This window comes from Littorina saxatilis, linkage group LG8 (assembly GCF_037325665.1).
Source record: "Littorina saxatilis isolate snail1 linkage group LG8, US_GU_Lsax_2.0, whole genome shotgun sequence".
NCBI lineage: Eukaryota > Metazoa > Mollusca > Gastropoda > Littorinimorpha > Littorinidae > Littorina > Littorina saxatilis.
In genome coordinates, this window is record NC_090252.1 from 49,475,704 (window position 1) to 49,501,099 (window position 25,396).

Here is a 25,396-nt window from a genome sequence, read left to right on the forward strand (position 1 = left end):
TGTAATCTGTATATCCCATTCTACCATCAAACACAAAGTGTAGACTACTAGCGGCACTGTTGCGATCTGTGCAGGGTAAAACTGTTGCCAGCGAGACTTAGCCCTTTTGCAACCTTAAACTAAGTGACCGTCGCTGAAAAAATAAAACGAATGAGTGCATCGATAAGTACGCGGTAACACTACTTTCAGACCATTTAAAAGCTTTAAGTAAAGGTTCATAAGTTGCAAGAAAGTAATGAAGTCGAATAGAAATTAGTTTAGTTGAAGCGCACAATTCTTTTGTTTTGCGTTTCAGGTCGGCAGAACGGGCGAAACGGGTTTGGGACCCATTTGGCTTACTCGATTCAGAATTGATTCCACGTTGTTTTTCTCGAACGTGTGTAATTAGGCTTATTGACAGAGAAGCAAATCTTAGGGAACAAATATGTAGGTTTAGATTTAACCATTTGCTCCCTATTTGAAATGTATCTACGTGATAAACTGTTTTGCGAGTGTGTTTGCATGGATGAACTTAAACTGGTATGGGTGAGAGGAAAACGCGACCGACACGTCTGTCACCGCCGATTGATTGCATTTTGAAGGAATATGACTGGATTACGGAAAAATATGTGGACTTACTGCAGAGCCAGGCAAAAGAGTAGACTTGCTCGCAAAACACGTGAAACAGCCGATGTTTGATAGCTGAAGGCGCACACCGGCAAAACACACTACCGACAGATTCTCAAAAGTCGTCTGCTAACGATGCAAGGGGAGGGTACTCGTGTTTTTGTTTTGGTTCGCTAGCATCTGGTTATCTTGTAAGTTGAATGTTCGTTTTTTTCGACCTGCATTGCTTTCATAATGAAAGAAACTTTTGCTTATTGCATCTCATACATCAGATCAGTTCTGAGATTCATTTTTGCGTGCAACTGATATGGTTTTCTGAGCCGTGCAATACGATTTTAGAACTTCATACAAATGTGTCACATTGTTCGGCGCGAGCGAGGTCAAAGGTCGGGAGGAAAGTAGTCCTTTGCCCAAATCGGAATCTGCACTATCATATATTTTTTGGAGTCCATGATGTATTTATTGAGCTATAAAAATACAACATATATACCCATACTGAAGTAACAGAGACAAAGAAGGGAGGTCATGGGATATATATATATATATATCCCATGACCTCCCTTCTTTGTCTCTGTTACTTCAGTATGGGTATATATGTTGTATTTTTATAGCTCAATAAATACATCATGGACTCCAAAAAATATATGATAGTGCAGATTCCGATTTGGGCAAAGGACTACTTTCCTCCCGACCTTTGACCTCGCTCGCGCCGAACAATGTGACACATTTGTATGAAGTTCTAAAATCGTATTGCACGGCTCAGAAAACCATATCAGTTGCACGCAAAAATGAATCTCAGAACTGATCTGATGTATGAGATGCAATAAGCAAAAGTTTTTTTCATTATGAAAGCAATGCAGGTCGAAAAAAACGAACATTCAACTTACAAGATAACCAGATGCTAGCGAACCAAAACAAAAACACGAGTACCCTCCCCTTGCATCGTTAGCAGACGACTTTTGAGAATCTGTCGGTAGTGTGTTTTGCCGGTGTGCGCCTTCAGCTATCAAACATCGGCTGTTTCACGTGTTTTGCGAGCAAGTCTACTCTTTTGCCTGGCTCTGCAGTAAGTCCACATATTTTTCCGTAATCCAGTCATATTCCTTCAAAATGCAATCAATCGGCGGTGACAGACGTGTCGGTCGCGTTTTCCTCTCACCCATACCAGTTTAAGTTCATCCATGCAAACACACTCCCAAAACACGTAGATACATTTCAAATAGGGAGCAAATGGTTAAATCTAAACCTACATATTTGTTCCCTAAGATTTGCTTCTCTGTCAATAAGCCTAATTACACACGTTCGAGAAAAACAACGTGGAATCAATTCTGAATCGAGTAAGCCAAATGGGTCCCAAACCCGTTTTGCCCGTTCTGCCGACCTGAAACGCAAATCAAAAGAATTGTGCGCTTCAACTAAATTAATTTCTATTCGACTTCATTACTTTCTTGCAACTTATGAACCTTTACTTAAAGCTTTTAAATGGTCTGAAAGTAGTGTTACCGCGTACTTATCGATGCACTCATTCGTTTTATTTTTTCAGCGACGGTCACTTAGTTTGAGGTTGCAAAAGGGCTAAGTTTCGCTGGCAACAGTTTTACCCTGCACAGATCGCAACAGTGCCGCTAGTAGTCTACACTTTGTGTTTGATGGTAGAATGGGATATACAGATTACAACACTCGTGGTTTTTTATATGGCTTGTATTTCAGTCAAGACCCAGCGGGAATATCAATCGAGAGACACTCGCCAGAGGCTCGTGTCTCCCGATGATATTCATCCGCTGGGTCTTGACTGAAATACAAGCCATATAAAAAACCACTCGTGTTGTAACCTATACATATATATAGATATATATATATATCCCATGACCTCCCTTCTTTGTCTCTGTTACTTCAGTATGGGTATATATGTTGTATTTTTATAGCTCAATAAATACATCATGGACTCCAAAAAATATATGATAGTGCAGATTCCGATTTGGGCAAAGAACTACTTTCCTCCCGACCTTTGACCTCGCGCCGAACAATGTGACACATTTGTATGAAGTTCCAAAATCGTATTGCACGGCTCAGAAAACCATATCAGTTGCACGCAAAAATGAATCTCAGAACTGATCTGATGTATGAGATGCAATAAGCAAACGTTTCTTTCATTATGAAAGCAATGCAGGTCGAAAAAAACGAACATTCAACTTACAAGATAACCAGATGTTAGTGAACCAAAACAAAAACACGAGTACCCTCCCTTGCATCGTTAGCAGACGACTTTTGAGAATCTGTCAGTAGTGTGTTTTGGTGTGCGTCTTCAGTTTCTCTGGCAGTGTCGGTGTGGGAACTGACAGAAGCTAGGGAGCACAGATAATAGAAGCCCTGTCACATAGACTAATCACACAATCAATACACATTTGGCTCATGTTTTAAATGACAGTTTCGAGTTTGTTAGTCAAACTCAAAGCAACAACACTGTCACTGGTGACATGCGTAGCGAGACCGAGAAGCGTCCTTACCTGGCACGGTTGGGCTTCGCTATCAAACATCGGCTGTTTCACGTGTTTTGCGAGCAAGTCTACTCTTTTGCCTGGCTCTGCAGTAAGTCCACATTGGCGATGAAGGTATCCAAGAACTTAACATGTGTGTATTTTTCCGTAATCCAGTCATATTCCTTCAAAATGCAATCAATCGGCGGTGACAGACGTGTCGGTCGCGTTTTCCTCACACCCATACTAGTTTAAGTTCATCCATGCAAACACACTCGCAAAACAGTTTATCACGTAGATACATTTCAAATAGGGAGCAAATGGTTAAATCTAAACCTACATATTTGTTCCCTAAAATGTGCTTCTCTGTCAATAAGCCTAATTACACACGTTCGAGAAAAACAACGTGGAATCGATTCTGAATCGAGTAAGCCAAATGGGTCCCAAACCCATTTCGCCCGTTCTGCCGACCTGAAACGCAAAACAAAAGAATTGTGCGCTTCAACTAAATTAATTTCTATACGACTTCATTACTTTCTTGCAACTTATGAACCTTTACTTAAAGCTTTTAAATGGTCTGAAAGTAGTGTTACCGTGTACTTATCGATGCACTCATTCGTTTTATTTTTTCAGCGACGGTCACTTAGTTTAAGGTTGCAAAAGGGCTAAGTCTCGCTGGCAACACTGTTTTACACTGCACAGATCGCAACAGTGCCGCTAGTAGTCTACACTTTGTGTTTGATGGTAGAATGGGATATACAGATTACAACACTCGTGGTTTTTTATATGGCTTGTATTTCAGTCAAGACCCAGCGGATGAATATCATCGGGAGACACGAGCCTCCCGCTGGGTCTTGACTGAAATACAAGCCATATAAAAAACCACTCGTGTTGTCTCATGTAAAGCCATGCTATGACGTCATTCTACAAGTTGTTTCCTTCTTTCCAGACGATCTGGTCGGAAGCGCAGTGGAGCCGAAACTCGTCAGTGCCTTGAAAAATAACACCCAACTTGGTGAGAGCTTTCGTTGCTTTAGATATATAGTTTTCTCTGAAAATGCTCATGTTTATTTTGTAGCGAGCAGGTCGTTTTTGGCGGTCAGGGCCGGTTTCCTAGAATCGAGGTCAGAGACTTTAGTGTGAGATAAACTCTACCCTCTTTGCAGTGTATCCCAAACTAAAGCCCGAAACTCGACTCCTTGGCTGAGGTGCACGAACTGAAAAAGGGTGCCACCCAAACGGGAGAGAACAAACCGCGGGTTTTGATTCGTTAAAATCACAACACATCTCAGTTTCAACCAATCCAACATTACAGGTGGCTCCTGTTTGGGTGGTAACTTTCTTGTGCACCTCAACCGGGCATACCCGTCTTGATGTTGCTTTTTGGAGGTATTATACTTTCTGTTCATGATAACATGTGTATGTTTGGAAAACATATTTTCTCCTTACGTCAAGGTGCTTGTTTGAGGATGAGCTTTTCTTCTAATAGACAAAAAAGTTATGTATTCATTGTTCGTGGGCGATGGTGACTGCATTGTAATCATATTGTTGACAGTTTAGGTAAAGGCTAGCGTGGTCTCTCAGAACAAAAGCTGTCTCGATCATATGTTGCTCAAAATACAAATTTCACGTATACTCGTACTACCAACTGCAGGCTCTATGCTCTTCACTAAAGTCAACGGCCGTGGCGACTCGTCGGACAGCAAGATGACCAAGTTTGTCACATTCGGCGGCCGTAGCTTCTCAATCCGGGCACTGCCTGACCTTGACCTACTTTACGACAGCGGAAATGACATAGAACATCGCATGGCCGCCGAAGCCAGTGACGTGTTCAACTGCCCTGTACAGGACGGACCCAACGTGGTCAGATATGATCGTGACAAGACTTCTATCCATGTGGTAAGAACGACAGATCATTTAGATACATGTACATAGTCATTTTGAACTTATAATCCACACGCACGAATCGAGCGTAAATGAACACTCTCGCAATGCTATCGTAACTTGTCCTTTTCCTTTTTCTTTTATTTTATTTTATTTATTTTTTTATTTTTTTAATCATTTTTTTTATTTTTTTTAATTTTTATTTTTTATCGCAAGGTTGTATTCATATTCGCTAAACGCATCGAGTGCTGTTGTATTTATCAATATTACGAAGAATATTTTTTTCATTTCCTCCATGATACCACAGGGTCTTAAACCAATCAGCATTACGTCAGGACGTCTCGGGTCTCTGTCTCTGGTCTTTGTGGGTATCAACCATTTCTATGTCTTCAAAATGTCTTCCCAGGGTCCCAAACCAATCAGCATTACGTCAGGACGTCTCGGGTCTCTGTCTCTCATCTTTGTGGGTCTCGCCAACCCGGGAGGAGTTTTGCTGTACTCTCTGCCCCTCAACTCCGAGCGTCCCAGGTTCGAATCCACGTGGATAGGCCTGAGCGACGCTTTCAAGTCGTGGGATGAACTGTACATGGAGACAGGCCTGGGTGGAATTACTGTCACAGATCTAAGGTGAGTGTCGTGAGATGAACTGTACATGGAGACAGGTCTGGGTGGAATTACCGTGACAGATCTAAGGTGAGTGTCGTGAGATGAAGTGTACATGGAGACAGGCCTGGGTGGAATCACTGTCACAGATCTAAGGTGAGTGTCGTGAGATGAACTGTACATGGAGACAGGCCTGGGTGGAATTACTGTCCCAGATCTAAGGTGAGTGTCGTGAGATGAACTGTAGGCCTACATAGAGACAGGGCTTGGTGGAATTACTGTCACAGATCTGAGGTGAGTGAATTGAAGTGAGTGAAGTGAATTGGGGGCTTATTGTCCGTTATATCTAAATGCCTAAATGAATTTGGTAAATGCAACCGGTGGCTTTCAAGAAATTAATTGACTCAAAATGTCCGACTGTTCACAGATAGCACCCAAACGGGACATACCTTGAGCTTATCATAACGTGTCAAATATGCAAACTAGCAATATGAAGATCGATGTTATATTTATACATTTCCTTGAACGTTTCAATAACGTTGATTGGCTGACTGATATATGGATCAAATGTTTGATTGGTTCTGTTTGTCATGTTGTTGGGTCGTTCTGATTTTAGTTTTATACCAAGTCATCAGACAGGAAGTGGTGTTCCGTGGCTGCTTGTAGCGGGGTCAAAAAGTGGAACGGTCACACTTCTCAAGATAAAAGGAAATGGTAAGTGTGTGTGTGTGTGTGTGTGTGTGTGTGTGTGTGTGTGTGTGTGTGTGTGTGTGTGTGTGTGTCTGTGTGTGTGTGCATTTATCTATCTGGCCGTCTGTCAATGTGTCTGTGTTTTTATGTTGCTGTATCTGTGCATGATATGCGTACTATGATGGCAATACTTATGTGATCCCATTTGAATTTTTCTGTTTCAGGGGATATACCATACTTCCCCTCCAGAGCAGGTACTTTTTTTTAAAAATTAAGATCATGAGAACGATATCGAGAGTCTGAATGATTATGTGGTTGTGTGTGTCAATGTGTGTATGTGTGTGTGTGTGTGTGTGTGTGTGTGTGTGTGTGTGTGAGAGAGAGAGAGAGAGAGAGAGAGAGAGAGAGAGAGAGAGAGAGAGAGAGAGAGAGAGAGAGAGAGAGAGAGAGAGAGAGAGAGAGAGAGAGAGAGTTTGCGTGCCGGTGAGTATGCGTGCGCGCGCGCGAGCATCTGACTGTCTGTCTCTGTGATTCTATGTCTGTCCATCCGTCCGTCCGTCCGTTAGTTTGTCTGCCTACCATTCTCTCTCTCTGTTTTCCATATCTCTGTCTCTGCCTGTCTCTGTCTCTGTCTCTGTCTCTCTCTGTGTCTCTCTCCCTCTCTCTCCTCTCTCTCTCTCTCTCTCTCTCTCTCTCTTGAATTCAATTCAATTTTCTCTCTCTCTCTCACTGTCTGTATGTATGTCTGTCAGCATGTCTGTCCGTCCGTCCATCCGTCTGTCTATGTCTGTGTGCTGCGTGTCTGTCTGTCTGTCTGCGTGCTGCGTGCCTTTTTGTCCGTCTGTGTTTACGTGTGTGCTACAGAAAGAAAGGCAGAACCTGAAAGTCAGTATAGTGTGACAAGCGAACGATCAGACAGTCGGAGAGGCTGGAGAGTGTGACAAGCGAACGATCAGACAGTCGGAGAGGCTGGAGAGTGTGACAAGCGAACGATCAGACAGTCGGAGAGGCTGGAGAGTGTGACAAGCGAACGATCAGACAGTCGGAGAGGCTGGAGAGTGTGACAAGCGAACGATCAGACAGTCGGAGAGGCTGGAGAGTGTGACAAGCGAACGACCAGACAGTCGGAGAGGCTGGAGAGTGTGACAAGCGAACGATCAGACAGTCGGAGAGGCTGGAGAGTGTGACAAGCGAACCATCAGACAGTCGGAGAGGCTGGAGAGTGTGACAAGCGAACGACCAGACAGTCGGAGAGGCTGGAGAGTGTGACAAGCGAACGATCAGACAGTCGGAGAGGCTGGAGAGTGTGACAAGCGAACGACCAGACAGTCGGAGAGGCTGGAGAGTGTGACAAGCGAACGATCAGACAGTCGGAGAGGCTGGAGAGTGTGACAAGCGAACCATCAGACAGTCGGAGAGGCTGGAGAGTGTGACAAGCGAACGATCAGACAGTCGGAGAGGCTGGAGAGTGTGACAAGCGAACCATCAGACAGTCGGAGAGGCTGGATAGTGTGACAAGCGAACCATCAGACAGCCGGAGAGGCTGGAGAGTGTGACATTCACAAGCGAACGATCAGACAGTCGGAGAGGCTGGAGAGTGTGACAAGCGAACAATCAGACAGTCGGAGAGGCTGGAGAGTGTGACAAGCGAACGATCAGACAGTCGGAGAGGCTGGAGAGTGTGACAAGCGAACGACCAGACAGTCGGAGAGGCTGGAGAGTGTGACAAGCGAACGATCAGACAGTCGGAGAGGCTGGAGAGTGTGACAAGCGAACGACCAGACAGTCGGAGAGGCTGGAGAGTGTGACAAGCGAACCTTCAGACAGCCGGAGAGGCTGGAGAGTGTGACAAGCGAACGATCAGACAGTCGGAGAGGCTGGAGAGTGTGACAAGCGAACCAACAGACAGTCGGAGAGGCTGGAGAGTGTGACAAGCGAACCATCAGACAGTCGGAGAGGCTGGAGAGTGTGACAAGCGAATGATCAGACAGCCGGAGAGGCTGGAGAGTGTGACAAGCGAACGATCAGACAGTCGGAGAGGCTGGAGAGTGTGACAAGCGAACCATCAGACAGTCGGAGAGGCTGGAGAGTGTGACAAGCGAACCATCAGACAGTCGGAGAGGCTGGAGAGTGTGACAAGCGAATGATCAGACAGCCGGAGAGGCTGGAGAGTGTGACAAGCGAACCATCAGACAGTCGGAGAGGCTGGAGAGTGTGACAAGCGAACCATCAGACAGTCGGAGAGGCTGGAGAGTGTGACAAGCGAACCATCAGACAGTCGGAGAGGCTGGAGAGTGTGACAAGCGAACCATCAGACAGTCGGAGAGGCTGGATAGTGTGACAAGCGAACCATCAGACAGCCGGAGAGGCTGGAGAGTGTGACAAGCGAACGATCAGACAGTCGGAGAGGCTGGAGAGTGTGACAAGCGAACGATCAGACAGCCGGAGAGGCTGGAGAGTGTGACAAGCAAACGATCAGACAGTCGGAGAGGCTGGAGAGTGTGACAAGCGAACTACCAGACAGTCGGAGAGGCTGGAGAGTGTGACAAGCGAACGATCAGATAGTCGGAGAGGCTGGAGAGTGTGACAAGCGAACGATCAGACAGTCGGAGAGGCTGGAGAGTGTGACAAGCGAACGACCAGACAGTCGGAGAGGCTGGAGAGTGTGACAAGCGAACGATCAGACAGTCGGAGAGGCTGGAGAGTGTGACAAGCGAACGACCAGACAGAAGGAGAGGCTGGAGAGTGTGACAAGCGAACGATCAGACAGTCGGAGAGGCTGGAGAGTGTGACAAGCGAACGATCAGACAGCCGGAGAGGCTGGAGAGTGTGACAAGCGAACGATCAGACAGCCGGAGAGGCTGGAGAGTGTGACAAGCGAACGATCAGACAGTCGGAGAGGCTGGAGAGTGTGACAAGCGAACGATCAGACAGTCGGAGAGGCTGGAGAGTGTGACAAGCGAACGATCAGACAGCCGGAGAGGCTGGAGAGTGTGACAAGCGAACGATCAGACAGCCGGAGAGGCTGGAGAGTGTGACAAGCGAACGACCAGACAGTCGGAGAGGCTGGAGAGTGTGACAAGCGAACGATCAGACAGTCGGAGAGGCTGGAGAGTGTGACAAGCGAACGACCAGACAGTCGGAGAGGCTGGAGAGTGTGACAAGCGAACCTTCAGACAGCCGGAGAGGCTGGAGAGTGTGACAAGCGAACGATCAGACAGTCGGAGAGGCTGGAGAGTGTGACAAGCGAACCATCAGACAGTCGGAGAGGCTGGAGAGTGTGACAAGCGAACGATCAGACAGCCGGAGAGGCTGGAGAGTGTGACAAGCGAACGATCAGACAGTCGGAGAGGCTGGAGAGTGTGACAAGCGAACCATCAGACAGTCGGAGAGGCTGGAGAGTGTGACAAGCGAACCATCAGACAGTCGGAGAGGCTGGAGAGTGTGACAAGCGAACGATCAGACAGCCGGAGAGGCTGGAGAGTGTGACAAGCGAACGACCAGACAGTCGGAGAGGCTGGAGAGTGTGACAAGCGAACTACCAGACAGTCGGAGAGGCTGGAGAGTGTGACAAGCGAACGATCAGATAGTCGGAGAGGCTGGAGAGTGTGACAAGCGAACGATCAGACAGTCGGAGAGGCTGGAGAGTGTGACAAGCGAACGACCAGACAGTCGGAGAGGCTGGAGAGTGTGACAAGCGAACGATCAGACAGTCGGAGAGGCTGGAGAGTGTGACAAGCGAACGACCAGACAGAAGGAGAGGCTGGAGAGTGTGACAAGCGAACGATCAGACAGCCGGAGAGGCTGGAGAGTGTGACAAGCGAACGATCAGACAGTCGGAGAGGCTGGAGAGTGTGACAAGCGAACGATCAGACAGCCGGAGAGGCTGGAGAGTGTGACAAGCGAACGACCAGACAGTCGGAGAGGCTGGAGAGTGTGACAAGCGAACGATCAGACAGCCGGAGAGGCTGGAGAGTGTGACAAGCGAACGATCAGACAGCCGGAGAGGCTGGAGAGTGTGACAAGCGAACGATCAGACAGTCGGAGAGGCTGGAGAGTGTGACAAGCGAACGATCAGACAGTCGGAGAGGCTGGAGAGTGCGTGTTTGTTGCAGCAGCAGACTAGGATTGACAATAGCACCTTCATCCTCCCCCCCCCCCCTTCTTCCCTCGCCCATCCTCCACTCTGCATAGAATCAGTCAGATGTTCAATGTATATCAGAAACCTAACACGTCCAGACAGAAGGAGAGGCTGGAGAGTGTGACAAGCGAACGATCAGACAGCCGGAGAGGCTGGAGAGTGTGACAAGCGAACGATCAGACAGTCGGAGAGGCTGGAGAGTGCGTGTATGTTGCAGCAGCAGACTAGGATTGACAATAGCACCTTCATCCTCCCCCCCCCCCTTCTTCCCTCGCCCATCCTCCACTCTGCACAGAATCAGTCAGATGTTCAATGTATATCAGAAACCTAATGCTCCAGTTTTTTGTTGTTGTTAACGACACCGTAAGTGAGAGTTTGTTATACGGAATCAATCTTCGATGTGCACGAGAAGCTTACTGACCGGGTGATAGCCAGCCGCAAGGACTGACTCGTAACAAAACTGAGGATTGCTTGGGATTTTAACCAATACGACTGCGCGGCTGCTTTACTACCTTTCTCGTGCACAGAAAAGTAAAGTTTTGAAATGAACAAATCACAGCATTCCAGATTCAAAATGTTGAGATTTGGGTTTTTTCTCAAAAGAACAAATAACTTACCGGTTTTACTGTTAGAAGCTTCAAATCAATATAGACATTCTCAATAGGCCACGGTCAAAAGATCGTGTAGGTTACCTAGCCCAAAGTTAGGCTAGGATAGCAACTGATCAAAAGATCAGACAAAGGCTTAACAGCCTACGTACCAGTCTGATAACATAACATAACATAACATAACTTATTCCCCCCTCTGCTTCTTTACCTCTGTTAAAATTGTAGGGGTAGTTATTTTTCGATAATGACCCAGCAACCAAACAAATAACGACCCAGCAACAGCCTGAATCCTCGATAGTGCAATGGGTTGAGAGGTTGTTCTGTTTCGGTACTACTTTTTGCGACTGAAAAGTTCCGAACGCTCTAACGTACGAAGTATACATCTCTGGAGCAAACAATACAAACATACCGCATTTAAATTAACAACTACAGGCCTGAACACATGAATCTTCATATAAAATCCATGAGTTCGGTTGTTTTCTGAATCTAGATTTGCCGTGTTCAAACGTTCATCACAAGCAATTTCCCGCAAGGCAAGTAACTCATACTTTGTCTAGCGACAAGAGTAGTTCCCCTTCTTTTCACTCAGTTTCTTCGACAACAGACTGCAATCCGACGGTCAGTTTTCAACAATATTTCATTTAATAAACAGATCACACGCAACCAAATGCACACATCTCATCAATTTAAACAACATAAAGCGGTTTCATACACTATTTTCCCCAGAAAACTGAACTTCATACAGTTTTTAACGTTGGAACACGGGTGCAAAAGTTCGTCTGCTAGTCCCATTTGACGAAAGAATATTATTTAAGCGATACCAAAACATATACAGAACACACAATATCTGCCTTTGCCGCCACAGCAGAATAACAGCATATCTGTGTACTTGATTTTAGTCCAAAATAGGAAAACTGACAAGAAGTGTTAACAGAATGGAATGATTTGCACGGAACTATACAACCGCGCATTAATCGATCGCCTGCGCAGGTTGACTGGTTGAGTGAATAGGATTCGATCAAACTTTCGCAAAAAACCTCCTCTTTTCTTTGAATAACTGAAGAAAGGAGGAATAAAGAGGTTACACACCTCGTCTCAGTGATTATAAAAAATAATGGTCTCAGTTCGCGGTCATGAAAAAGCTCGCTAAAGCTCGCATTTTTCATGATCCGCTAACTTCGACCATTATTTTTAATAATCACTGAGACTCGGCGTGTAACCTCTACATAACATAACATAACTGTCCTTTGTTTGTATTTGTTTGTTTCAGACTCGTTGAAATCTTCTGCAGTGACAGTTGTCATTTATTCGCTGTTGTTGGTGACTGTCTTGACTGCAACCTGAGACATTTTACATCAGTTGTCATCCATCTGTTGTGATTTATTGCTGTACAAAGGCCGTGGCTGTACATTGCTTGCCTGTGTCTACGTACACCGACCTCAAACTTCCAATTTTGCAGACATTTGTGTCCCTCCACCACGGAATGAGTCGCATGTCACCTTTGCATGATTTTCGTGTGAGTTTAGATAGAGCGGACAGCGCCATATAAACTCTATTTAAACGAGACAGATTAGCCGCGGGTGGAGGAGGAGGATGTTAGATACTTGAGGTAGGCCTAAAGGGATCAGTGTTAGCAGGTAGGGAAGAGAGGGTAGTAAAGCCGGATATCAACACTTAGGCCCGTAATTAGAAAGAGAGGGGAGAGGAGGACTTGTGAAAGTCAAGGAGAAGAGCCCAGCCGCAATGTCCATGTTGCCGGGGGGCTTGCACGTGTGATGCATCAGGCGGGGGTCTAATAAGAACGGGAGAGCAACACATTGTGGTCAGTCCTTACCAGCGCGGCGCAGCGGGCATATGCCAACTATTTCCTATTTTCATATTTTTACATTTTCCTAAAGGTTTTTTTATGCTCTATCCAGTGGTGAAAACCGTTTTAAAAAAGAGCAAAAACTGTTTGAGTTATAAGCCTGTGACTGAGGTGACCCTCACACTGTTACCAGACACTCCCCGGACTTATATTAAGCCTAGCGCAGAACCGCGCGAGGTGACATGCGACTCATTTCGTGGTGGAGGGTCACATTTGTTTGTCATGACATTGTTGTTGTTGTTGTTGTTGTTGTTGTTGTTGTTGTTTTATTTACGCGTGTCGAATATATCCATTCTTTTTTTTTACATTGAACTTGTGATGTCCTCAAAGCTTACACATTATACATTGTCATCATTTTCACGAGTTTTCATTCATAACCAGCTGTGAAATAAATCTCATGTTCCTCATGCAACAAAATCGAGGTGCTGAATGGGTTTGAGCTTTCATGTGAAACTTGGATTGTCAAAGTAAAAGCCAATGAGGCTGATTGTTTGATGTGTGGAACCATCGCGGCTTTGGATTACCGCTGCGACTCATGGTCAATTTGCAACTTATCTCTGTAATCGCAAAATCTACAACGAAAAGTCATAACACACTTCAAAGAAAAGGAATATGCCAAAATCTTACTGAATAAGATGGAAGATCTGTGCATTTTCAGTCTTGAACAAAATCTACGAACAAGTTACGTTTGACGTCACAGGCAAATATGACGTGTTATCTCGAACTTCTGACTCGTTGGGGCCCTGGAAATGGCATTCTTAAAATAACGTTCAGAATAGGGATCCCCATATGTTATTGTGCGAACCTTTGCTCATCCAACTTGATGACAAAACGATGTTTGGTGGCTTGTTGTCAGACCAGGTTTTTTTGTTGGTCCTCGGGGGCCATATAGCCTTCGGTTTTCATAGTTATCAACCGCGGCCTTCGGCCTTGGTCGATATATATGAAACCGAAGAAAATATAGTCCCCTCGGACCAACAAAAAAGCTGGTCTGTCAACAAGCCACCAAACATCTTATCATATTTGTGACTGACATACGCTACAAAGATGTACGCTTTCTATACGATTGCAATTTTCTAAACAAATAGGTGACATTTTTTTTTAAATATAAGAATACAAAAAAACTTCAAAGAACTTGCATGTGCACATTGTTTCATCTAGCATCCTAAGTGCGGAATTGTCCATCTTTTGCAATACAGACAACAGTTGTATGCAATTTTTACACACGCACACACACACATACACGCACACACACACGTATGCGCTACCATCACACCAGTTCTTAACTGAGCAGAAGCAAGGCCGTAAAATCAGGCCAGTGAGACACTCTGACCATCACACATCCAACATCGTCTCACAGTATTCAAGAAACAATTCTAGACCCTATTCAGTGCCCCAAGGCCGCACTGATCAGTTTAGGAACTCCTTTTTTGTGAAGACGGCACAAGACTGGAATCTACTTGAGGACAATACTGTAACCTCCAAAAGCATTGGCATCTTTAAAGCCAAGCTAGCAGCCGTACACCACCATTAGGCTGCCGCACTCTCCCCCGCTGCATTTACGCCAGTCTTCTGGTACCCAGCAGCGTAATCGATCAAGATCAAGATCAAGATCAGGAACTGGCGATAGGCATGAACCGTCGTCTGCTACGAGAACCACGACCTTGCGTGACCCTGCTTACGGGCTTTTCTTTTTTCAAACTTTCCAAACTTCGATTTGTACTGATCTTGTCTTGATAAAAAACAGAATTCTTTTATGATTTAAGAATGTTTGTGTAACAAGCTGTCAATTTATTATTTAGATTTTAAAAGTTAGGTCTAGCGCCAAAACGCACCACGGTCCGATTGTCTGAGAGACAATCCGCAAAATTAATTCTTTAAACATTGCTCGCTCTTTACGTAGAGCACCTAGGATGTTCCCGTTCAGTGAGTGTTTAAATGAAAGGGTGTTTGTACTGTGTGTAAAAGCCTAACAGTATCTGTGATGGTTTACGGGAGGCTTACTGTGCCTTTAATATTTCTGATGCAATTACTTTCCTTTTATAAATTTGTGATTTTTAAAAAAGGGAGACATTTGTTTCCTTCAGGTGCGATTTTTTTCTTCAACATTAAAATTGATAAACTACTTCCTGCACGATATCAAATTCACTGGGAACTACCTGCGCGATATCAATTGATATTCAGTTCCTAGCTGACCAATGACAACAGCTGTTTTTGTCATGTGATCAGTAAAAATGCGATAACAGGTTTTTTATGCGCGTTGTACTTGTAAATATGATACTAAGACAACATCATTGACTGTGTTGTTTATTTCTTTGTTTACATAATATCATATTAGTCGAACTTCGCTGATTGGCAAGTGTGTAAATAACTAATAGTGTTGAAATTAAAATGTGTTCTTGTTCCTTTGAGGTTTGTGTTGTGTTGTTATTGATATTCAACACAGATATCGAGATATGATGATACAGTTAAAGCCTGGTAGCTTTCTAATTGACTTCGTCGATTTGCTTTAATGAAGCAGAGGGTGTGTGTGTGTGTGTGTGTGTGTGTGTGTGTGTGTGTGTGTGTGTGTGTGTGTGTTTGTATGTGTTTGTATGTGTTTGTGTGTGTATGTGTGTGCGTCTCTGTGAGGTTGTGTGTGTGGTTGGTTGTACATGTACGCTACAGGCAAAACAACCGTCGAGAACAACACACGCACAAACACATACACATGTACACACACACACACACACACACACACACACACACACACACACACACAAACACACACAAACGCGCAAGATCAGAAAGTCGAGCTGATGCATTTGGTTTAAACAGTTTTTATTCATTTGCATAAGCACAAAGCCATAATAGTATGTCATAATAAAGGAGCATAACAAAATACACTGATACATGTGCTCTTAGAAACAAACGAGTAATGTGGCGGACGATAATGTAAATCCAGAATATTTAAACCAATGAAAACAACAACGAAAACTATAGCAACAATGGTACAGGAAACACAAAACATTGACAATTAAGTAAAGGGAGAGAGAGAGAGAGAGAGCATCCACTATAGATTAATTCAATGCTCTAATAACAAAATGACTAAACATAATGGTATTAACTCAAACGTTAGCTGTCTAATATGAATTTTTGAATCTGATGAAACAACGCTATGTTTTCAGCCAAAGACGTATCGCTATTACCGTACACAGCACAAAAACAATAATATCTGGTAAAATATTCATAGTGGTAGCTCTAAAATTCGTATACAATGGACAGTCAAATAAAAAGTGTTTACCATTTTCAACATGAAAATCACACCTGCAAGAAATATCATTTGTCAAATGTGTTTTAAACATATATGCATTTAAATCACTAATCTCTAATCGGAATTTACAGTAAATGATTTCAGCTGTTCGATCTTTATAGTAGACATACGGGGTAATTACAGGGTCATCTCTGGACACAAATCTTTTAAAACAAATAATTGAATTTGTTTGTTTTATATGATCAGGTAATTCATTCCATAGAGATGTTGTAGAAGGAAAGAAGGAATGCTTATATAATTCAGTTCTACAGCGAGAAATTTGCCTATCATATAGTTTGTGTCGGTGATACGGAAAGTGTTGAAATGAGAGGTGGTTAATAATGAAGGAAATACACTGGCGCTAGACCATTAACTAGTTAAAAATAAACAATTAATTTGTGTCTTCTGCGCCGTTCTTGCAGTGTTGTAAAACATGTCTCATTATAAGTGTATGATGGCTTTTGCCCCGAACAGCTCCGATAATATACTGAAAGGCATAAATTCTGCAAATAGTGCATTGAACGATTTTGCTCTCAAACGAAAATCAGATTGAACTTGTAATTTGTAGTTGACATCTTAAGTGTCGGAGCAAATGTTTCACGCTGTCAGCGTGCGCTTTGCAGTATTGCTGATCCAGCCACAGCTCACTGTGCTAATAAAGACAATGGGCTGAACGGGAGACAATAACGTAAAAAAGATAGTGTGTGGCCCTATAAAATGCAACTGGCTGTTTGGCTGTATCAGATATCGCAATCATGCCACGACTTGATGAAGGAGAGAGACAGCAAGCGATTGGGATGCTTAGAGCTGGCCAAAGCATTGAACGTGATGAACACTGAACGTTTTCCGAAATCATTGCGCTTGGACTCAGTCACTTTTTTTGAAAAATTGTCATTTCATGATGTTCTATTCAAAATCAATAAAGCGAAGGTTTATAAACACTAAAATGGCCAATAAATAAAATATTCAAACATTGAAAACATTCACCACTGAGTTGATTTTTTGTGATTTTTTAAAGTTCAGTTTGCGGAATTTATGCCTCTCGGTATAGTTCTAATCGCATTGCAAAAATCCAATATAACATCTGCAAAATGAACATGAGGAAGAATAAAAGACGTATACATAATTTCTAGTGCCTTGCGACTGAGTCGGTATATATACGAAGGCAAACATGCAACTAAAATACGCAGTTTAACAACTATAGAGTCACCAGTGTACATGATGGTTCCATTTACAGTCATTTTGCAGAAAAACGTACGCCCAAATGTTTATGAACAGTGGTTTTACGTATGTCTCTTTGCCAAATTTTAGCGGCAATGTTTCCGCTGATGCATTTATTTATTCTATTCATAAGTCTTGACGAATAACATTACGATATGATACCGGCATATATAACTGAAAATGAGAACTGTACTTTTCTTTGAATTACTTCTACTGTTTACTTGAACATTAACTGTGCTGAGGGTTTGCGCCGCGCCCTCGCGCGCGCGCGCGCGTGTGTGTGTGTGTGTGTGTGTGTGTGTGTAATGGTGGTGAGTGTGCTATCACCCTGTTAGGAAGTATGCATCAGTTAATTGGTCAAATAATAACGTGGGCATTGTTGGTGGAGTGGAAACTGGTCTAGCATTTGTAATGGCGGTGGGAGTGCCGTCACCCTGCAAGGATCTCTTCTTCACTTATTACAAGAATAAGATGACCATTACTGGTGGAATGGGAACTTGTCTACCTTTTGTAATCGTGGTGGGTGTGCTGTTAGTTTGCTGCGTTTCAAGTGGTGTGAGGTGTAATAAACAAGTGTCTCAACCTTCTGTATGCACCCAGTATGGTATGAACACCAGAGATTAACGCAGCAATCTGGGAGTCTTTATTTCAGTGGGGAGCATGACTTCATTTTACAGTGCAATTATATTATTACTAAAAGATTACAAGAGAAATATTGAATATGATTGTGTTGAAATAAACCATCTTGTGTGTGTACCATCATTTCAAAATTAGCCATTCATATCATACTTTTACTTTCAAAGGGAACTTCCAATACGCTACCTTTCTCTTGGGCAAGATTGTTATACCCAAGCTTTTGCAAGTCTGTGCAAAGAAGACCTTCGTCGGGGGCTTGTTTTTAAATTTCTGATCAGGGAGCTTTCTTATAAGCGAGCTTCTTTTAAGCGGGTTTGTCCGGTGCACACTTTTTTGGCGGTCAGGTTGTAGTTGTTTTTGTGGGTTTTTGTTTTATTCATCAGTACGTCTATTTGCGCCCAAATGCGTAAGTATACTGGCTGTGACATTAGGATTTGATCACACTCTTAAGTTGGCATTTCATGATGCGCAAACGTCTACACATATTTTTAAACCCACTAATCCACATATATCCCCAAAACAACAACAACAACACGAAAATAAATCATTTGGGCATAACATAGGCTGTGGAAGATGCACCTTTTCAAATCAATGTGGTAAGTAGTAAAACAAACGTGTCCATTAGTCAGTGGAGCAAAGCAAACATGGAGTAACTGTGAATGACGAGCTCTAATGTGCACATTAGGCAGAAATAAAGGGTATCATTATTATCCATACAAGACAGTCGTTGAAGGAATGATGGTATGACAATAATGACAGTAATGCAGAAATAAAAGGTCTATGAATGTATCTATATATACAAAACATTCCTTGGATAAATGATGTTATGACAATACTGACAGTTAATGCATTAATGAAGAGTCTATCCTCTAAGCAAGAAAGTCTGTTACTTTTTTTAACGCTACCCCACCAAGCAATGAAAGGACCAGACCACGCTGTTTTAAAGGTTATTAGAACCACTAACCGATGACTGAAGGTTAGAGAAATGCACCTAAAGATTCCAAAAATGTAAAGAAATTCACCGATTCGTAGCTTTATCATTGTGATTTAATTAAAAACGTTCCGCCAAATTCGTCTGCTAAACGAGACTTCGAAATGGCCGCCAGTAGACGAGAACCGGTAGTGACGTCATTTCGTGTACAGCCGGCTTAGGCTCAAGTGGGCGTTTGCCTACATCGAGCATCAACAACACGCCGAAGGAATGCGCACGGCTGCTGATAGCTATGAAGTATAGAAAAAAGGTTCAGGCATCAGTTGTCACCTTTTTCCGATGGGCTTACAACTTCTGCAGCAAGACTGATTAACTGGAAACGGCCAACACGATGTGCTGTGTTTCGCGACACTTTCTTCCAATGTGAACGCAGTTAAGCCGGCAAGAAAACCTGGCACACACAAAACAGCTGTTGCCTGACGCAGTTCCAGTTCCGACAATTGTTGACCACTCACAGGAGGTCAGAAACCGGATACCAATGTCATCAGAACGATCTGCTTTCACTAAACGCAGACGAAAGGAAGTGAGTACATGTATACTGAATGTGTTCTGTAAGGGATAGGGGTTCAGTGTCACTGGGCGTTTTTGTCAGACTGACAGTATTTGTAGTGGAATGGCATCTGTTCCTAATTTTAAGCACATGTGTTAAGATTACAGATTAAAACATATATCTGTTACTACATGTCCGTCCCCATGCACCCACCTTAAAGTTCCCTCTCTCTCTCCCTCTTTTACACTCACCTGGGTAATCGATGAGTCTCAGGTTTAATCAGTGTCCGTCCATATACACATAGACATTCACACAAACACACACACGTTGTTATCTTTTAATTCAGTGTTGTATTAAATGGATAAAGAAATCGTTAATACAGCAAGCTTGCATGAATAATTTGCTGTTGTCCTTTTTTTCAGATCAGGTTCTGTAATACAGTAATTATAATTAATACAAGTACAAATTCATGTTTGCAGTCATACTCATAGTGTGTGTGTGTGTGTGTGTGTGTGTGTGTGTGTGTGTGTGTGTGTGTGTGTGTGTGTGTGAAAAGCACTTTGATACTTAAAACATCTGTGTTCTTTGATTTTATTACAAAACTGCAGTCAGAATATTAAGCAGACCTATTCCAACAATACATTTTGATCAGCAGTAAATGTAATGTCAAATTATGAACAACAATCATGTGAGCAGATATATCTAACAGAAACAAATAGTCTAGCAAAATAATACAACCAAGTACATGTTCGGACATCATCATCCACATCAAAACATTGATTGTAGGAAGAGCACAACTCTGTGTTATTACCACTGCTTCAGTCAAACTGCCAGTTCAACTTTATCTCTGTGGTTTTTTTTTTCTCTCAGAGTAACAGTCATGGGAAAAAAACCTTTAAAAACTTGCATGCTACAGAGCTGGATTGTTTCTAGTGATCATGCAGCATGATTTATCCGCATAGAAAACTACTGAAACACCTAAACAGAAATAACAATGTTAACAGAAAAAATCCACTGTTTGATTGCTGTCTGTAGTACTCCTCTTGCTAACAGTGGCATTAAATTTAAAATAATTAAAACTAAGCTATGCTCTCTTGGGGGGGGGGGGGGGGGGAGTGCTCTAAGTACTTTTTGTGTCTACATAGGCAAAACAAAACTATGCAATGTTTCAGATTTCCTCACCCACCCTATGTTTTTCCTCCTTATCCTGGACTATTTTGGACTCTTACAAAAACTTGTGTACTTCAAAAATGACAAATCTTAATTTTGCAGGCTTACAAGGAAATTGACTCTTCTCTTACAACCAGAATACACCATGATTTCAAGCAAATAAAAAACTACATGCACCTGAGAAAAAAACACTTTAATTCAAGAAGTTACCTCCTAACCCCAGCTTTTCAATTCAATTCAATACGTTGTTGATGTTGATTATAGAGCTTAACGTCCTCCCAGGTAACTAGGGACCTATATTGGGACATGATTTTTTATACAATGTTAAAAGTGTAGGGTGTAATGGGGGGGAGGGGGACTGGAGGGTGACGGGGTGTAGTCGCTAATAAATTTAAAGGTGCGTTTATTATCTAATATACCAGACATTTTGTTTTGGCTGGTGTACAGAATAACATCACATAAAATCGCACTCGCAAAACATACAAAACACATAAAATGTACACATCAGTACACACATAACCCAAACCACACATATCCATACCAGCACCATCACACACATATCCACATACATACTCTAGTTTGTACATTATAAAAATAAATACATTATGATTAATATCATTACTAGTCAACTTAAATTAAGGCTCAAAATAGGTCTTAAGATGGATGTTATTTAGTGTAATGAAGAGATTATAAAAACCAAAAAAAGCTATGAGAAAGAAAAGTATGAAAGAATTATGCCCATTCTCCAGTGAAAGTTCTGCTGATTGTGGTAACTTTTTTTCTGTCTAAAACAGGCATCAGGTTAACTGAACGAGCTGTTTGAGGGGGTGGTGATCCTAACACTGGCCTATGGCAACACTGGCCTATGGCAGCTACAACAAAGCTCTGCATACACAGCAAGACTACAATGCAACAGTGCCCAGACTTTGACTGCTACAGCTAGACCAGTTGACAAAGCTCAAGTTGTCACCAAGCAGGACGCCCCAACTGGCGACCAACTATATAGACTGAGGCTGCCTATCTCCAAATCTGACAAAGCAAGAATTGTTACGCAAGCTCCACATTTCTGTTTGCAGTTTAAGCCGACCTTAAGTATGCAATGGTTATGCACATCCCCCCCCCCACACACACACCCCGCAGTTGAGAGTTGTAATGTACCTTTTATTTATCTTACATACATTTGAAGCCTGTGTAGCTCTGTGACAGAAAGAGGTCTCTGATGGCAGCGACCAGACAGGCAGGAAGAACTTTCCTGTTCTTTCGGAAAGTCAGTGAGTGTGCAACTTGTCAGTATGTTCTGAACACATCAAAACATTTTCTTTAATTTAAGCTACATAATATCATGTGGATGCACTGATTGGGTGTAAATAATAACAGCAATTGGTACAGTCAATTCACTAAATGTGCAACAAAACCCTAATCATCAGACATTTTACAACAGCAAACTTCAACAGTCCTTTTACTTTCCTGAATGTCATTATTATTTATTAAAACATGCATCTAGAGCAACATACATATAAATCTTCTTTTATTAAAGTTCACCTAAAATTCAGGCTGCTTTCCCATGCAAAGTACAAATGCAAGTGTCCATAAACCAGGGTTTAATACATGTAGTATGTGAGTGAGTTCTGATGAAAAAGTGATTGTGTTGTAATATTGGTTATTACTGAGTGTTGATGTTACAATGATTACATTATAAAAACAACAACAACAGAACAATGTGAAGAGCAAACTTCTTCTGTGGGCATGCAAGTGAGTTAATCTTGTGTGTGTGTGAAACTATATTTGACTGAGTGTCACATTTAAATGACAACAGTTTTCTTGATAGCCTTTAAAAACAACAACAAATACATACATTTAAAAATCAAACAAATATAGGCACCTCAAAAAAAGTTGTATGTACACCTTCGTGGCTGGTGATGCATTCTTGCTCCCCTGCAAGTTTTCATTCTACAATGTACCTCTCTCTCAAATCTGCCCCTCCCACACAATACAACAGGTACAGTGGCCACTCTGACACCAGTCTCTGAAATAATCAAGAACAGTTAAAACTGCGATGAGCTGTTGTTCTTTTACTCGTGAATGCAATGCATGAACACTTAAACAATATCCCACTTATTCGCGAGTGCGTTGACAAGGCGAGAGTGAAAAAATAGCACAGACTCGAAAGCAGACGATAAGTTCAGCACAGAGAGCGGGCGTGTTTACCTTTGATCGCTGAGACAAACAGAGTCGCAATTTTCATCGTCACTGTCTTTTCACTACTGCTGGAAGTGGCCTCCGCTCCTCATCTTTCATGCTTGATTCGAGGAGAGAAACTGGTAGTTCGAACATGTACGGTTCAATTTCGTCTGCAGTCACGCTTGTTGCCATGTTGGTAAACGGCATCTTCACACTGTGTGACGTCACGGATAATTTATTCATAAGCCAGTCTCGCGAAGATCACGCGGCACAATGGCGGGTCGTTTTGGAGAAGAAATCCGTCGCTTCGGTCACAAAATTCGTCGGATTACGGCCTTACAAGATTCCGAAGTAAACCAAACATTGTTGAAGACGGTAAGAAAGTGGTTTTCTAACTAACTGCAAACATCGGGAAGTGTTCGGTCGCGCAGGAACACGATTCGAAGCGTTTTTGACGCTAAAACAGCATGGTCTGGACCTTGAAGCTACAGCAATACTGACAGTTCAATCAGAAATAAAGGGCACATTCTTAATACAAGGCACTGTGTTACTTTTTCACCAAAATCCAGCGAAGCAATTATATTATGGCAATATAATCTGACATTATAATCAGCAATAACGGGGTCTATTCTTTATACCAGACAATCCGTTACTTTTTGTCATCATAATCCTTCCAAGCAATAATTCTATGGCGACTTTGCCCGTTTAGGGCGAAATAGACCGCATTTCACCAAGCAATTATGTTATTGCAATATAATCTGACCGTGTTATCAGCAATAACGGGGTCTATTCTTTATACAAGACAGTCCATAACTTTTTTTTCATCATAATCCTACCAAGCAGTAATTCTATGGTGACTTTGCCAGTTTAGGGCGAAATAGACCGCATTTCACCAAGCAATTATGTTATGGCATCCATAACTTTTTTTCATCATAATCCCACCAAGCAGTAATTATATGGCGACTTTGCCAGTTTAGGGTGAAATATTCCGCATTTCACTTGGAGCGATTGAAGCTGGTTTCTTTCGTCTCTGGCATACTGGGAGCAGACTGTATCAGTGGAAGCGGCCCACGTGACGCTCTCCTAGCTTGCTTGCATTTGCAGATCAGGTCCAGCCAGAACTGGCGCACGGCAGGGTCACGTGCAGTGAAAATGGCGAAGATGAGAAACCCCTGAAAGGCGGTGGTGCAGGTGAACAAATACTGGAACACCAGGCGCGCGTCATTGATGGCAAAGAAGGCAAAGACCCAATTCAGACCTGTCGTAGAAAACATAAGTAATACGACAACATTACAACAATAACAACAAGAGCAGGTGCATTATTCATTTACAAGTATATAATTATCTAAAAATAACTTAATTTCCCATGTAAATAATTATTTAAACCATCAGCTGTCTGGGCTTAAGTTTAGGTTGCATTTACACAATTAATCCATCCCAAATTGTCCACTTTGCATAGCTAAGCTGTATTTTGTACTGTGTGTTTTATAGTGGACGGATGCCCTAATATCTCCTCTTAGTGCTGGTTCACATTATTACTTTACTACACAGGAAGGAAATGTAAAGTTGTCCTCCACAAAGCTACAGCATCCTGCTAACTATTACAAATTATAGACTTCCATTTTAAGTAAAAAAATTAACACACTAACAAACAATACATTAAAACCAAATATTATTTTGTTGGAGAAAGGTGTAATGCAATTAAAGATATATTTATATAAAGTAACAGACATGTTAGGACCACTTTAGAAATTGTATTACACAATCATTCAAAGCCAATTTGAATTAATTCCGAAAGAGCGAGGCGACAGAGAATGTCAACTAGAGAGCGTCACCACCCGTCCCCAGGAATGACCAAGAGGTTTCAACAGGTAGCATATCAATATTTGCAAATCAATCTCTGACCCTAATCCCCCCCCTCCCCCATCCCAGCTCCCCCTTCTGCCCCGTTCATTCCTCACCCAGCACGACGAAGCAGCCGATAGAAGCGCGGATGCTGATGGCGTTGTAGCTGGTGCCACCACGGGACATGTCACGCCGTCGACAGATGCTGACGACGACGAGGACGTACAGAACGATGTTGGTGCCGAGCATGATGATGATAGGGGCCAGGAAGGCGGCGTAGTAGAACGGCGTGCGAGACATCCAGCAGCTTTGAATCAGAAAATTCAGATAATGCAATGGAACTCCCATTTGAAGACCTACACGCAAGCACAAGACCAAGTGCGCACGGAAAAGATCCTGTAATCCATGTCAGAGTTCGGTGGGTTATGGAAACACGAAAATACCCAGCATGCCTACTCAACGAAAGCGGAGTGAGCTGACTATGCTCTCAGAGTATAGTGTGGGGAACCCAAATGGGCAAACGAGCTCACACGTAACCAGAAAAATTCTGGAACGCTGAAGAAGAAGAAGAAGAAGAAGAAGAAGAAGAAGAAGAAGAAGAAGAAGAAGAAGAAGAAGAAGAAGAAGAAGAAGAAGACCTCCATAAAGCTGCAAAAACCTGGTCTTTTAATGGAGGCAGTCTTAAAATGGGAAT

General features: G+C 42.8%; 2 protein-coding genes across 2 annotated transcripts in view; one reads left to right on the top strand and one right to left on the bottom strand.

Annotated features, from left to right (window-relative positions):
- The first annotated feature begins 4,742 nt into the window (after nucleotides 1-4,742).
- Nucleotides 4,743-15,332, top strand: LOC138973761 (gigasin-3a-like). Its single transcript, XM_070346474.1, has 5 exons — nucleotides 4,743-4,982; nucleotides 5,374-5,594; nucleotides 6,187-6,284; nucleotides 6,485-6,514; nucleotides 12,280-15,332. Exons 1-5 carry the CDS (start codon nucleotides 4,743-4,745, stop codon nucleotides 12,351-12,353), a joined length of 663 nt encoding a protein of 220 aa, XP_070202575.1. The 3' UTR covers nucleotides 12,354-15,332.
- Nucleotides 15,333-15,681: 349 nt separating this feature from the next.
- The window catches only part of LOC138973762 (adhesion G-protein coupled receptor G2-like), a 34,197-nt gene continuing 24,482 nt past the window's right edge, over nucleotides 15,682-25,396 (bottom strand). The window contains exons 10-11 of the mRNA XM_070346476.1: nucleotides 24,819-25,009; nucleotides 15,682-24,115 (exon numbers count right to left, since the gene is read on the bottom strand). Of these exons, the coding sequence (XP_070202577.1) occupies nucleotides 23,853-24,115; nucleotides 24,819-25,009 (454 nt within the window). The 3' untranslated portion in view covers nucleotides 15,682-23,852. The remainder of the gene's footprint in view (nucleotides 24,116-24,818; nucleotides 25,010-25,396) is intronic.